A 14,336-nucleotide genomic window follows, 5' to 3' on the forward strand; every position below is an offset into this window, starting at 1 on the left:
ACCACTAGACCCCTAATAAAGTAATTCATGATCGTTACAAGTGGGCCAAAAAGACGAAGCTGTAATCAGTGTCGCGACTCAGTCCATTGTGACTCCATCTCCCATGAGACCACAGTCATGAACTCTGTATGTTAAAGGAGGGAGCTTGAATAGAGAAAAGCACTTGGGTAATCAGGTACATGGGAGTCTTTCTGTGATATATGGGCTATATACTGTACATTGCTGTAGGATATGTCTGAAGAAACATTTCCTGCGCTTCGAGTTGAGATTCTGTATGTAATGAATAGCGCAATAAAAGTAGAATAAATTATTATTATGATTAATGTTGTGATGATACTTCTTATTTCCTGATATCTAAAAAACTAAGTGCATCAAGAGACCGTTGAATCATTTATGACTGATTTCATTGCTGATGGATAGTTTTTCCCCACTGTTGTTTCAGTGTTATTTTGACTTATTCTCTGAATTTCCCATTTGAAGTCAGCCCACAGATGTGAGGGTTTCCAGTTCAGTCTCTGTATTCATTTTTCAAATACGTAAATGAAAGCATCTCTGCATCGGCCTATCCTGCGTGCCGATACAGGAAGTGAAAGTCCCAGCAGCTCAGTTCTATTTCAGAGCATTTCAACGGTTTCTTCTGTTGAGCACCCTCAGCAGGGTTTTCAGGAGAATAGGAGAGCCTGTGACGCGTCTTCTGTTTTTGGACGTTAACAAGGCGACACTCCATCTTAACTCCTCCACATTTACTGGATTGGTTGAATAGTGCAGAAGAGAACATCCCCAGACAGTTTTTGTCTCTCGTCAGAAACAGAACGCTGCTCAAGCATTTATTTTACGCCTGATACAGAAGCCTGTTTCACCCAGTGTTCCTGAGGAGTAAATATTCCCCTGGAAATATAAATGATTAACTGTTTAGAAGTATTTAAGTTGCAGCCTCTAATAATCATCACATTTGGTCAGTTCTGAATGGGAACCTCACAATACATTCACAATAGGTGACCCTCATTATGACATCATTAAAGTACCCTCATTATTGACTCTTCTCACTGTCCATATGACATTAAATGAGGCACTCTAATCGCTGTCTTTGGGACATTACAATGAGGTATTCTCATCACATTGAGGAATTTAAATTCCTGTTTTGATGACATCACAATGAGGTATTCTCATTACTGTCTTTGTGACATCCCAATTAGGTAAACCCTCTTATTCCGGTCTTTGTGACATCACAATAGGTTACCAATTATCACTGTCTCTGTACAATCATAATCCACTTAGAATAGGTTGTTATAAATAAAATGTCACAATACGGTGCTGAGCTTTCGATTTGGCTGCTGGGGGGCCCCCATCTCCGCAAACCACTGACAACTACATGCCGTTTTCAAGGGATTGTTAAATAAATGTTATAACTATTTGGTTTTAATAGCATCACCTGTTGAAGAGCAACAGTCAGATCTACACATTTCAGATTATTCTACATTTAGCCCTATCATCAGAGCCCTATCATTATACAGCAAATAATGTGAGGGTAGCCTATCCATTCGTCATTTATCTAGTTAGCTAGTTAAGCAAACAGTGTGTCATAAGATTGCTTAATCAGAGATTAGGCTTTTGGAAAGAGCTTGACATCAGCAAGACCTCGTCCTGGTAAAGTTGTCAATTGGACTACGGTCATAATCACCACTATAGATGGCAAGCAAATGAAACAATATTTGGATATATCCATCTACTATAGTAGTAGCAGTGCATGGGTAAAATCAATGAGGAAGCTAAACCAAGCCAGTAACAAATCCATATTACAATCTATGTTGTGATAATTGCGTTGTTTGCTCTATAACCCATTTGTTAATTTGCCAGCGTGGTATACAATAAGTATGTGACAACAAACAGTCACACAGTGGCGGAATAAATTCAACTACACATAGGTTTGTTTCATCACAAAACCAGAGAGCAACATCTGTCCAGTTAAGTCAACAAAGCAAATATTGTGTCGAACAAACAGTTACAGTGCATTCAGAAAGTATTCAGACCCCTTGACTTTCTCCACATTTTGTTACGTTACAGCCTTATTCTAAAATGTATACTTTTTTGTTTATTTATCATCAATCTACACACAATACCCCATAATGACAAAGAAAAACCGGTTTTTAGACCCTTTACTCAGTACCTTGTTGAAGCACCTTTGGTAGCAATTACAGCCTCGAGTCTTCTTGGGTATGTCGCTACAAGATTGACACACCTGTATTTGGGGAGTTTTTCCCATTCCTCTATGCAGATCCTCTCAATCTCTGTCAGGTTGGATGGGGGGGCGTCGCTGGACAGCTATTTTTCAGGTTTCTCTAGAGATGTTCCATCGCATTCAAGTCCAGGCTCTGGCTGGGTAACTCAAGGACTTCAGAGACTTGTCCCGAAGCCACTCCTGCGTTGTCTTGGCTGTGTGCTTAGGGTCATTGTCCTGTTGGAAGGTGAACCTTCGCCCAGAGTCTGAGGTCCTGAGCGCTCTGGATCAGGTTTTCATCAAGGATCTCTCTGTACTGCTCTGTTTATCTTTCCCTCGATCCTGACTAGTCTCCCAGTTCCTGCCGCTGAAAAAAATCCCCACAATATGATGCTGCCACCACCATGCTTCACCGTAGGGATGGTGCCAGGTTTCCTCCAGACGTGACGCTTGACATTCAGGCCAAAGAGTTCAATCTTGGTGTCATCAGACCAGAGAATCCTGATTCTCATGGTCTGAGAGTCCTGTAGGTGCCTTCTGGCAAACTCCAAGCGGACTGTCATGTGCCTTTTACTGAGGAGTGGCTTTCGTCTGGCCACTCTACCATAAAGGCCTGATTGGTGGAGTGCTGCAGAAAATTTGTCCTTCTGGAAGTTTCTCCTATCTCCACAGACGAACTCTGGAGCTCTGTCAGAGTGACCATCGGGTTGCTGCAGAAATGTTTCGGTACCCTTCCTCAGATCTGTGCCAAGACACAATCCTGTCTCGGAGCCCTATGGACAATCCCTTCAACCTCATGGCTTGGTTTGTGTTCTGACATGCACTGTCAACTGTGGGACCTTATATAGACAGGTGTGTGCTTTTCCAAATCATGTCCAATCAATTGAATTTACCACAGGTGGACTCCAATCAAGTTGTAGAAACATATCAAGGATGATCAATGGAAACAGGATGCACCTGAGCTCAATTTCGAGTCTTATTGCAAAGGGTCTGAATACTTATGTAAATAAGATATTTCTGTTTTTAGACATTTGCAAAAATGTCTAAAAAACAGCTTTTCGCTTTGTCTTTATGGGGTATTGTGTGTAGATTGATGAGGAAAAACTGAAAACAAACTTAAAGATACAAAATCAATTTAGTCCAATCAATGTTTCTAAATATCATGTGGCTGTCCATGGTACTAATTTCTCTGTGTGTGTGTGTGTGTGTGTGTGTGTGTGTGTGTGTGTGTGTGTGTGTGTGTGTGCGCACGCAAGTAAAACATTTTTCTTTACTCACCCTACTTATAGACTAGTTGAACGCCAAATGCCATCCTCCTTGCTTTCATGTTTGAAAAACAGTCTATGGCTTTGTCATACAGAAAGCTTTTCATTTTTATTGTCATAGGCTATCTAGCTAAAATACTTGCTAGCATAACTTCTTCGCATGGTCAACAATGAACCAGCTAAGTTAGCTAGCTAGTTAACGTGAGCCTAAAAGTACTAGGCTACATCTAGGCTACATATTGAACTTCACTCATGTCAGGCCAGTGGCACAATATATTAATTCATGGTTAGGTCAGAATGGCCATCATAATCATTGGCCTGTACAGAGAATTAAGACAAAACCACAAGTCCAAATTACCATCTCCATCCATGGCTTACGAAAGGGCTGATTTAGTAAGCTAGCTACTGCAGGACATCAACACAAGCTGACCAGAAACTAAAAGGAAGTTTTGGTTAGGATGTTTTGATTGGTGTGAAGCCAAATCCAAACTGGCCTCCCATGGGGGGCGTTTTGCTGCACCAGGCCAATCCAGTTTTTTTTTATCAAGGGAGGCCACAAAGGATGTGAAATTAACCTAAACCACTCATACTTGTCAGGTATAGTTCACTTTTATTTTATATCACTCTTTATATTGAGGCTACCCTCATGTATCTGAAATGACATGATCGTTGATGTTTACTGATCATGAAAAGCAGGCAGTTACTTGCTGTATAACTCTGACGATAGAGCTAAATGTGCACAATAGTTTTGCATGAAATAAGCGGACAATTGTAGTTCTGACTATGCTATTCAAGAGCGGATAATATTACAACCAAATAGTTAACATTTATTTAGCAATCCCTAGAAAACGGCACACAGATGTCAATTATTTTAGTGGAGCTGGGAGTCTCCTTCCTCCCCAGCATGTAAATCGAATGCTCTGCACCTTATTGTGCCGTTTTAATTGATAACGACCTAGACTGTCATTATCTTCACTGTGACATCACAATGTGGCAAACTTATCACCTCATTATTGCGCCATCACAAAATGGACAGCTACCTGATTAGTAACACTATCACAGTACTATGTAGGCCACCTACAGTATTACTCTATCTAGGTCAGTCCTGTGTTGTGCAACATAAGAAACATTTCTGGTATTTTTTTTTTAAGTGTTCACCTGAGAAGGAAGTAAACTGGTTCAGTCAGCAGGGTAGACAGGGTGACCTAACAGAGTGGTGATCAATACAGTGGTAGTAAATACCCCTGCAGCAACCACAGTAGACCGTGATCAAAAGCTTATAAAGGAGCTAATCAGCTTTCCCAGACAACAGGGTAATGCCCTTATCATGGCCAGCACTATATTTAGCAGCCACTCTCCCTCTTAGCAGGGGATAACATTGCCCTGGTTCCCTACCATTGGTGATCATACACACTAATACCCAAAGGGACCAGACATAGAGAGAGAGGGAAGCGAGAGTCACCTCATGCAACAGGTATGAGGAAAAACTACCTTTGTCCTTTCCTCTTCTGAGAAATGACAGAAAGACAAGAGGACAGTGAGACAGAAGAGAGCCAGGAGAACCAGTTTGTCACCAGGGAGAGTGACTTCTGGAGGCCTGTCCTGGTTACATTAGTATGACGCAGGCCTGGAGCAAATCCATCCATTCCTCTTCTCTACTTTGCTCTGCTGGGAGTGCCACACTCAAGTTCATTACATTTACATAATTTAACAGACTTATCCAGAGTGACAGACAGATTGCACAGACAGATTTTTCACCTAGCCGGCTTGGGATTTGAGCCAGCGACCTTTCGGTTACTGGTAGACACACACCTGGCTTTTGCTTGACAAATACTCCCAGTGATGGTGGGTGACGTCTGACGATGACATCTGTGAAAGGGCAATCCTACACGGTCTGCTTGATGTGATACGAGCATTTTGGGCAGTCTCCCTATTGGAACATTGGCCAAAGCTGAGCCACAGGGATTCGTGTCACTATTCATTTTTTTGCACGTTTCGTGATAATAATATTTCCAGGCCACTATGTTGCACTTAAGACTACATCTTCATCAGCGAGAATGAGAATGTATTGAGTAGAACCTTCAGTCAGGCATCAGTCCTCAAGAGAACATTCCAAAAATATTCTGATGAAACGTGCAACCCATGAATAGTGACATTGCTCGCCGTAGATTAAGTCATTAGCCCTCTTTCAGAATGACTGGACATTAATGGACATTTGGGCACCACTATGGCGGGCCTCTTTATAGAACGTTCAAAAACAATGGCATGACGCGACCGAGTGACGGGAGTGCACCGTTGATAAAGAGTAGTAAAAATGACTGTATTTAATAATAATAAAATACCGAGCTATAATGTGATCTAGAGGTGCTCACTGTCCATTTGAGCTTGCAAACAAAAACACACAGAGGCATATATGTTGAGTTTGACAAATTGGGGTGGCTGGTAGCCTAGTGGTTAGAGCATTGGGCCAGTAACCAAAAAGTTGCTAGATTGAATCCCTGAGCTGACAAGATAAAAATCTGTTGTTCTGCCTCTGAACAAGGCAGAACTTGTTCCTAGGCTATCATTGTAAATAAGAATTTGTTCTTAACTGACTTGCCTAGTTAAATAAAAATCATTGTGGTCTATTTCTGTATGTGTATTGCTAATGCAAATCACTATGACCCTGCCTCTTTGTCTAAGCTTTTATTACATTCAAATCGCAGTGGGGGCACCAAACAAACTTCTCCAGACGCTTCAATTGTATGCTAAAAAATTACTCAGAGAAAGATATTTTGTTTAACTTGGGTTAACTGTTAACTATTTTTTCTCTAAAAGGTAGGGGTCAAAATTATTGACACACCTGTTTTCAATACCTCACCTTGGGAGGATAACGGCACTGAGCCTTTTTCTAAAATGTTTTAAGAGTTGGAGAACACATTGGGAAGGATCTTAGACCATTCCTCCATACAGAATCCTTCCAGGGCCTTGATATCCTTTGTCTGCGCTTATGGCTCTTCAATTCAAATCACAGGTTTTCAAGTGGTTTCAAGTCCGGAGACAGAGATGGCCATTGCTAAATTGTGATTTAGTGGCCCATTAACCATTTCTTTGTGGATTTTGATGTGTGCTTGTGTTTATTGTCTTGCTGGAAGATCCACTTGCGGCCAAGTTTTAGGCAACCCGCTTTTTTTGTCTAAAATGTCCTGGTACTGGGTAAAGTTAATGATGCCATTGGCCATAAGTGCCCCAGGACCAGTGGAATCAAAATAGTTCCATAACATCAAAGATTCACCACCATCTTTTACAGGTAGGTATGAAGTTATTTTCTGCACTCACCAGTTCGACACCAAACACACCTTTGGTGTGTGGCCAAAGAGCTCTATTTTCATGTCTTCTGACCAAAGCACTGGTTCCAATCCAAGTGCCAATGCCGTTTAGCAAACTCAAGGCGTATACATTTGTTGGATGAAATGAAAATAGAGCCCTGGCCATGCACACCAATGGTGGGTTTGGCACCGAAATGAGAATTAATGAGCAGAAAATGAACAGAAAGAGCATGGGCCATGAGGGACGTACAGTTATGAGTATTTAAATACTGTATATATATATATACACTGAGTGTACAAAACATTAAGAACACTGGTTCTTTCCATGGCAGACTGACCAGGTGAAAGCTATGATCCCTTATTGATGTAATTTGGTAAATCCACTTCAATCAGTGTAGATCAAGGGGAGGAGACAGGTTAAAGAAAGCCTTTAGGCAATTGTGACTTCAATTGTGTATGTGTGGCATTCATAGGGTGAATGGGCAAGACAAATAGATTTTAGTGCCTTTGAACGGGGTATAGTAGTAGGTGTCAGGCGCACCGGTTTGTGTCAAGAGCTGCAACGCTGCTGGGTTTTTCCACGCTCAACAGTCAACATGGGCCAAAACCTCTGTGGAACGCTTTTAACACCTTGTAGAGTCCATGCCCTGGCGAATTGAGGCTGTTTTGAGGGATAAAGGGGGAAGAACTCAATATTAGGAAGGTGTTCCTAATGTTTAGTATACTCAGTGTATTCATAACTGACTACAGGAGTGCATAACTGATTTTCCTTCTTTTTAATTATAAAAGTATTTCATCTTAGACACTTGCTTTAAACATTATTTCCAACTCTTTGACAAACCCCATATTGGATGGCAATCAAAATAGACATTTACACAACAATAAGACTCTAAGACATTCTCTTTCTTACATGCCTACTACACCAGCCACGTGTGTGCGTCCGCATGTTGATTTAGTCTATCCCCACCAGACACATAGGGTTAAAATACCAAAATCAACTGTGAATCAATTATATTATACATTAAACATTCATGGACATTTAGCTAGCTAGCGGTTGCTAGTTAGTTTGTCCTGGGAGATGAACATTGGGTTATTACCCAGAGTCATACAAAATCTACTCCGATGATTAATCCACAGATAAAAAGGGATACCTAGTTAGTCATCTGTAATTCATCTCTCCTCATTTGCCTTTCAAGCATCCATGTGGATCTGTATCTTCCTGATATCCAATAAGGAGGGGACTTGAAGCTCGTGGAGCGTATCAGATAGAACCAAGTCCTATTTTAGCGCTTGGCTATGCAGACACTCGTTCACAGGCTGTGTGGGTGAAATTATTGAATAACATATGTGTACATTTATTTTGCAACGCTCACGCACGCAACGTGTTCGGTGTGGTTTGCATGTTAGAAAATAATGTTTTTAAAACAAAAAAGAAAGGAAAAAAGGTTACATGAGCAACACCATTAACCTTGTGTGTATGAGTCATCATTAGGTTTGCAAAATTCTAGGAAGTTTCAATAAATTCCCTGTTTTCCCAGAAATCCTGGTTGGAAGAGTCGAGATTTCCTGCTTATTCCTTCCTGATTCCGGGAATTCTCCAATCAGGATTTGGGGAAAACCAGAGGATTTATTGAAATAACACTCTCCCACGCATGCAAACACACACACACACTTGCATTAACACTCTCTGTACAACCTCTTGGAACGAGGCAATCAAGAAACCTATGGCATGAGCCGAACAACATGTACAAAAATAGAGATTGATACAAAAATAAGATATCCGAGAACAGGTTTAATAGAATGATGTGAGGTGTCTGCATTGATAGGGTTAGTTTAACCCAATATTTTCACCTGCTCAAAGTTTGCACCTAACATCTTTATAAGGGGAATACAAGATCATTCAAAAAAATACCTTTATTGAGATGTTAACTTAGTTATCCTCTTAATCTTTACTTTGTTCATTATTTTATGTTTAATTTAAAATTACAGGTGCAAACTTTGCACAGGTGAAAATGCTTACGCTCCCCCTTTCTCACCTCACACATGGAAACCTCTCACAAATAAAACATCAGAAATGTCACAAAGAAGAAAATGGCAAAGGACAATTTCCACCTTGTGAAAAAACACATTTCCCATACACACTCTAAAATATATTTCCAAAATACACTTTCAGGACCCTCTCTCTACTGGTAAAAACACCTACAGTACGCTCTGTTGACATACTCTCCTTGTAAACTCCTCCCCTCTTACTTTCTTTTGCACTCTAACCCATCTCCCTCTCGTCATCCAATTATACTTTCTTGAGTTGGGAGATATGAAACACACTAAGTCAAGGGTCCAAACCGTGTCCCTCTACTTCAATAACATTTCCACATTGTGTCCCTTTCTGGTCCAAAATACATTCATTTACACAGGTAACACACTATCACCCTTAAAAGGCCCATGGACCTTTGTCTAAAATGAACAGGCCTGGGTTTATTGACAAAATATAACAACCTATTTCTTCCTTTTAGACATGTAGGCACTTAAAGCAAAATATTCACATACATATTGCATATTTTCCCCCTTGATCAGCCAAATGGTGGGTATCTACAAGATAGATCTTTGGTTTGTAAACTATGTCCAGTTCTTCTTTTGCATTGTCTGCGGTCAGACTCTCACACTTCTTGTTTTCACTGGTCAGCGAAATGTCAACGCTCTGTCTTCTTAGCCAACCAATCAGGACATGTACACAACTTCCTGTATTCTCTGTGATCACATTCTTTCACCATACACTCAGTGTGTGCCTATGTAAATGTATGCAATGTCTGGGGTGTGAGATGTTTAATAGTGTGTCTGTGTTTGAATACATGTATGAGTGTTAGGCAGGATACTGTGTATGTATATTCAAGCGTGAGTCTCAAATACAAGTCATTGTTTGCAAAAACATAGCCACTATCACGGTGATTATGTACATTATTTCACTGCATCAACACTGGTAGTATTCAGCCCTAAGCTGAATGTTCAGCAAGGTACCTGGCTTCTAGGCCTGGCTAATAGCCATGGACAAACTGGCCTCCTGGCTTCAACCTCAGCATCATCTTAGATCAGCATTCTTCTGGCTCGCCTCTTTTTACCCTCCTCTACTCCACCGCTGGCTTTCTGCCCTGGATGAAAGCCTTCTCTCCAGGGTCTGACCACATCCAAGTGGCCTCTTCTCTCCTATCCATCCTGCTCGAAACCAAAGCAAAACTACACCTCTCTTTATCTCTCTATCACAATACAGAGAGGAACCACGATCATGCTGTGATCTATCCATTCGTTAGGATGAGAATCCTGTCGTTCCATGAGTGACTGTGTGTATGTGTGTGTGTCCACACACACTCAGTTGCAGGGCATCCATGCAGTGTACATGGGGTGGTGCGGAGGTGGATGGTGTGGAAGGGGATACTGTGACGGAGGGTACTGCTGAGGTGGGTACTGCTGAGGTGGGTACTGCTGAGGTGGGTAATGCTGAGGGGGGTACTGCTGAGGGGGGTAATGCGGGTAAACATGCTGCACCTGGGCCACGTAGTAGTTGCTGAAGTTGCCGTCTGCGACATAAGGGGCCGGCTGGTAGTAGCAGGTGACGTTGGCCGTGTTGGGGATAACGTTCTGCTCGGCAAGGACCCGAAGGGCCAGGGAGGAGATGAGGCCCAGTGTCTGTCTCCTCTCGTGGCCCATCAGGCACACAGTGCTCTCCTGCACTACTCCATGCAGAGTAGCCAGATAGTCGTATTTCCTGTCCTCGAGACCCACAAAGTGGTTCTGGAGGTAGGATTCCAGCTTCCTCCTCTGCTCGCCCACCTCTGGGAAGTCTATGAAGAACCTGGAGCACATGTAGCGTTGCAGAAGTTTCATTTCGGGTCCGGAAGCCGCACAGAAACCCCGGACCAGCAGATGGCAGTATTTAAGTAGACCACCACCGCGAATCTCCTCGGGGCGCCGCGTGCAGATGAGGCGTTTGCGTAGATGGTCGAGGGCGGCAGAGAAATCACCATAGACACTCTCTCCCAGGATGGTGGGGTGGAAGGTGGCTGCCATGGGGTGCTCAGAGCACTCGTAGAAGAGGAGAAGGGAATCCAGGCGAATCTGGAAGGAATCCACACTGAACTCAAACTGGCGACGCAGAGAGTCCACAAACTTTAACTCCACATTCTTGCCTCTGTTGTTGGAGAGGGAGATGAGGCTCCAGCGGTCTGAGTCATTACACACCTTCACCATCTTCTGCACATAGGCCTCCTGAAAACACAACAACAAAGTCATAAGAATACATGTCTATGGTAAATGGTAATAATAAATGAAAGATTAGATAAAATATATAATTCATGTATTTAATGTATTTTATTAATTGGTTGGTTCGAGACCTGAAAGCTGATTGACTGAAAACCATTGTAAATCAGACCGTATACCTTGGGTATGACAAAACATTTATTTTTACTCTTGTAATTATATTGTTACAGTTTATAATAGCAATAAGGCACCTTGGGGATTGTTGGTATATGTCCAATATACCACCGCTAAGGGCTGTATCCAGGCATTTAGCAGTGGTATATTGGCCATATACCACAACTCCTCTGGCCCTATTGCTTAAGTATAGTATTATAAGCATATCTATTAGTGATGAGGGGGGGGGGGGGGGGGGGGGGGGGGGGGGGGGGGATCATTGATACAGTTACATATCGGGATATTATTTTTGACAATATATCGTAGTGAGTGATCCTCAAATGTATTGTTTTATGCATTCTCCACACTCTCGACTCCACAAGAACGTACTCAAGGGAATGTCCTCGGAGAATGCACTCAGAACATGAGAGTGTGGAGCACGGTAGTATGCATATTGAGAAACACCCTATATGTTTTGCATTTAACAGAGGTAATCTTCTCCCTTATTTGGTCTGCTGGACAGCTCTAGTGTCGGGTCATGCGTAAGTAGGTATCTGGGTAAATGAGCGGATCCCGTTCCAATTGGATTAGTTTGAATCCTCTTTGTAGTGGAAACCACCGTTTCTACTATCTGCAGCCTTATCACCATGCAGCTTAGAATCCAGGGCAGAATTCTGAATGCATCATAGGCATACTGCAAAAAATGTATGTTGATACGATGTGGATTGGCATAACTGTAATTTATAGGCTACTGTAGCGTACATAACTTATTGCAGTAAGCTCATTGAGGGGAAATGAAGATGTAAAACGAATGTACTGTATTCTCATACTGGAGTATAACTTTCACTGGTTGCATTGTAACGCCAGCCACGATACGTTCTGCCCCGGAACAAGGCAGTTAACCCACTGTTCCTAGGCCGTCATTGAAAATAAGATTTTGTTCTTAACTGACTTGCCTAGTTAAATAAAAGGTAAAATAAAAAATGTAATACAAAAAATACGCAGCATTCAATGTCCATACAAACATTTGCGCATCTAAACTGTTACGTAATACACTGTATTAACCAGCAGTATGAATCTGAAATGATCATGTCAAATGATAATAAATGTTAAATTACCTTTAAGGTCACTGGTGTGATCTTCTCCTTGTTCACTCCCTCGGGTAAGAAGTCTAGTAGAGCGTCAAGAACTATATCCTTCACCGTCTGGAACTCTAGTTCGCTTTTCATGTCGGCACAGAATATCAGGTCCAGATCCTTCCATCCCAAACCGCTGTCCTCGTGGAGAACATGGCTGGCCGCGGAACCGTTCAGGCGGACCTCCCGGACATGTATGCGTTTCTCCTCCATGCGACACCGGACCACTTTGACTATGTCCCGCGGTTTAATCTCCAGAGTTGGGAAGTTCCAGCGGCCGTGGATGGGGATGGACCCAGCCAGGATGGCGTCCAGGCGCTGCACTTGTTCCCAGTTCAGCACGCTGAGGTTGCTGCTCTCCCCGTCGACCAAACAGCCCTCCACTGGAGTCGATCGTCTCGAGTCGACTTTCTCGCCCATATTGATAAAAGGTAGATATGAAAATGTAAACGACAGAAGTGTTCACTCCCTCCGTCTCTTGCTTTGCTGTGAAATAAGGCAGCCGTGTTGCCGCAGGAGTAGCTTGCCAGAGTGCTTTGGCCACATCAACTGGCTGTATTTACCTTTATCGCCGTCCTTTAGATAACGTTGCTCATCATAACAAGCCGTGTCGTCTCCAATTTACGCACAGCAGACGTAGTTCCACTTCTCAGTTGCTTGTAGTGAAGTCGGGATATATGTTCAGCTCTTTGCGCTGCGTAAAGCTAGCTGTCCAATCTCTTCCCTTTCCCCAAGTTCACCGGGATATTATTCGATTGTTGGGCGGGTCTCAAGGGCTTGTACAGCCTTGGGCCTAGCTCACTGTCCCGTATTCGTTAGGTCACTGTGCGCTTTCTCTTCCGTCTGGGTCGCCATCGCCTAAAGTTGCGCCTGTCAATTAGCATTGATACAGAATAGCGTCTTTCACTTTCTTAAGTTGTATCCCCACTCCTAACATAAATCGCCTCTTCTGTTAGAATCAAAAACATTTCAGCACCTCCAAAAGTTTATTTTCCTCCCACTTTTATACGCAGCAGGTTTCGCGTCTTTTCGAATATCTCTGCTGCTCTTTTACGCATCAGATTTAACCTACGAAAGACGTATTCCTATACACCTTCACATACCATGACATAAAATGGTGTATTGCTTCTACTTGCGCGTTACATGTTGTCCTTGTTTCGCTTGATGGCAGTGCGTCGCACCACTGAGAGGTTCTGACGTCGAAAATGTTTTCCCCTGCGAAGGAACGTCGGGGATGGTTAGTTTGAGTGGCAGCTCGTTCCACCAATCGCTGTAATCGGTGCTTCAGGGTACATCGCTCGCAACGCGCAATAATTTTTAAAACATTTTGTTCCCCTTTATTGAGAAAAAGTTCTCATTTACAACTGCGACCTGGCCAAGATAAAGCAAAGCAGTGCGACAAAACAACAACACAGAGTTACACATGGGATAAACAAACATACAGTCAATAACACAATAGAAAAATATGTACAGTGTGTGCAAATGTAGTAAGGGAATAAAGTTGTCCCATATGCTGATCTGAGGTCAGTTTCACCCACCCCATAGATTAACGTTATATTGTCAGAATGAACGCTGATTTTAGATCTGTCACTAGGCACATTTTACAAGAAGTCTTGCAAACTGACAAAGGCTGTTTTTATAGATGCAACACCCTTTGCACAGGGATTTTGATATGCTTTTCAGTTATTTTACACCCTGAAGATTCACTACTAAAAGCCACATGCATGTGTTGTTTGACAAACTCCAATGTGTACATCATACCCTTCACATGTGTCATGGAGAGTACCTTTAATTATGTGTAGTATTGTGTCAGATATGTAGATCATGTTGTTTACACAAATATTCATGTTAAATATCAGTCATATTCATCTCTTGATATAAACTGGGCTATGCAAGATCCTTCCCTATATCGCCCTCTAGGGGTGGCAAAATCTCTCTCGAAGTGTAAGCGTCACATGTCAAATCTTTAAAAAGTCAGTATTCACAATTCACAATTTTACAGTAC

At 42.3% G+C, this 14,336-nt stretch overlaps 1 protein-coding gene across 1 annotated transcript; it reads right to left on the reverse strand.

Moving 5' to 3' along the window:
• Positions 1-7,558: 7,558 nt before the first annotated feature.
• Positions 7,559-13,504, reverse strand: LOC120024432 (terminal nucleotidyltransferase 5A-like). Its single transcript, XM_038968669.1, has 2 exons — positions 12,314-13,504; positions 7,559-11,051 (listed from the first exon to the last, which is right to left on the reverse strand). Exons 1-2 carry the CDS (start codon positions 12,749-12,751, stop codon positions 10,155-10,157), a joined length of 1,335 nt encoding a protein of 444 aa, XP_038824597.1. The 5' UTR covers positions 12,752-13,504; the 3' UTR covers positions 7,559-10,154.
• Positions 13,505-14,336: the final 832 nt, after the last annotated feature.

The sequence above is a fragment of the Salvelinus namaycush genome, chromosome 29, assembly GCF_016432855.1.
Source record: "Salvelinus namaycush isolate Seneca chromosome 29, SaNama_1.0, whole genome shotgun sequence".
Classification (NCBI taxonomy): Eukaryota; Metazoa; Chordata; class Actinopteri; order Salmoniformes; family Salmonidae; genus Salvelinus; species Salvelinus namaycush.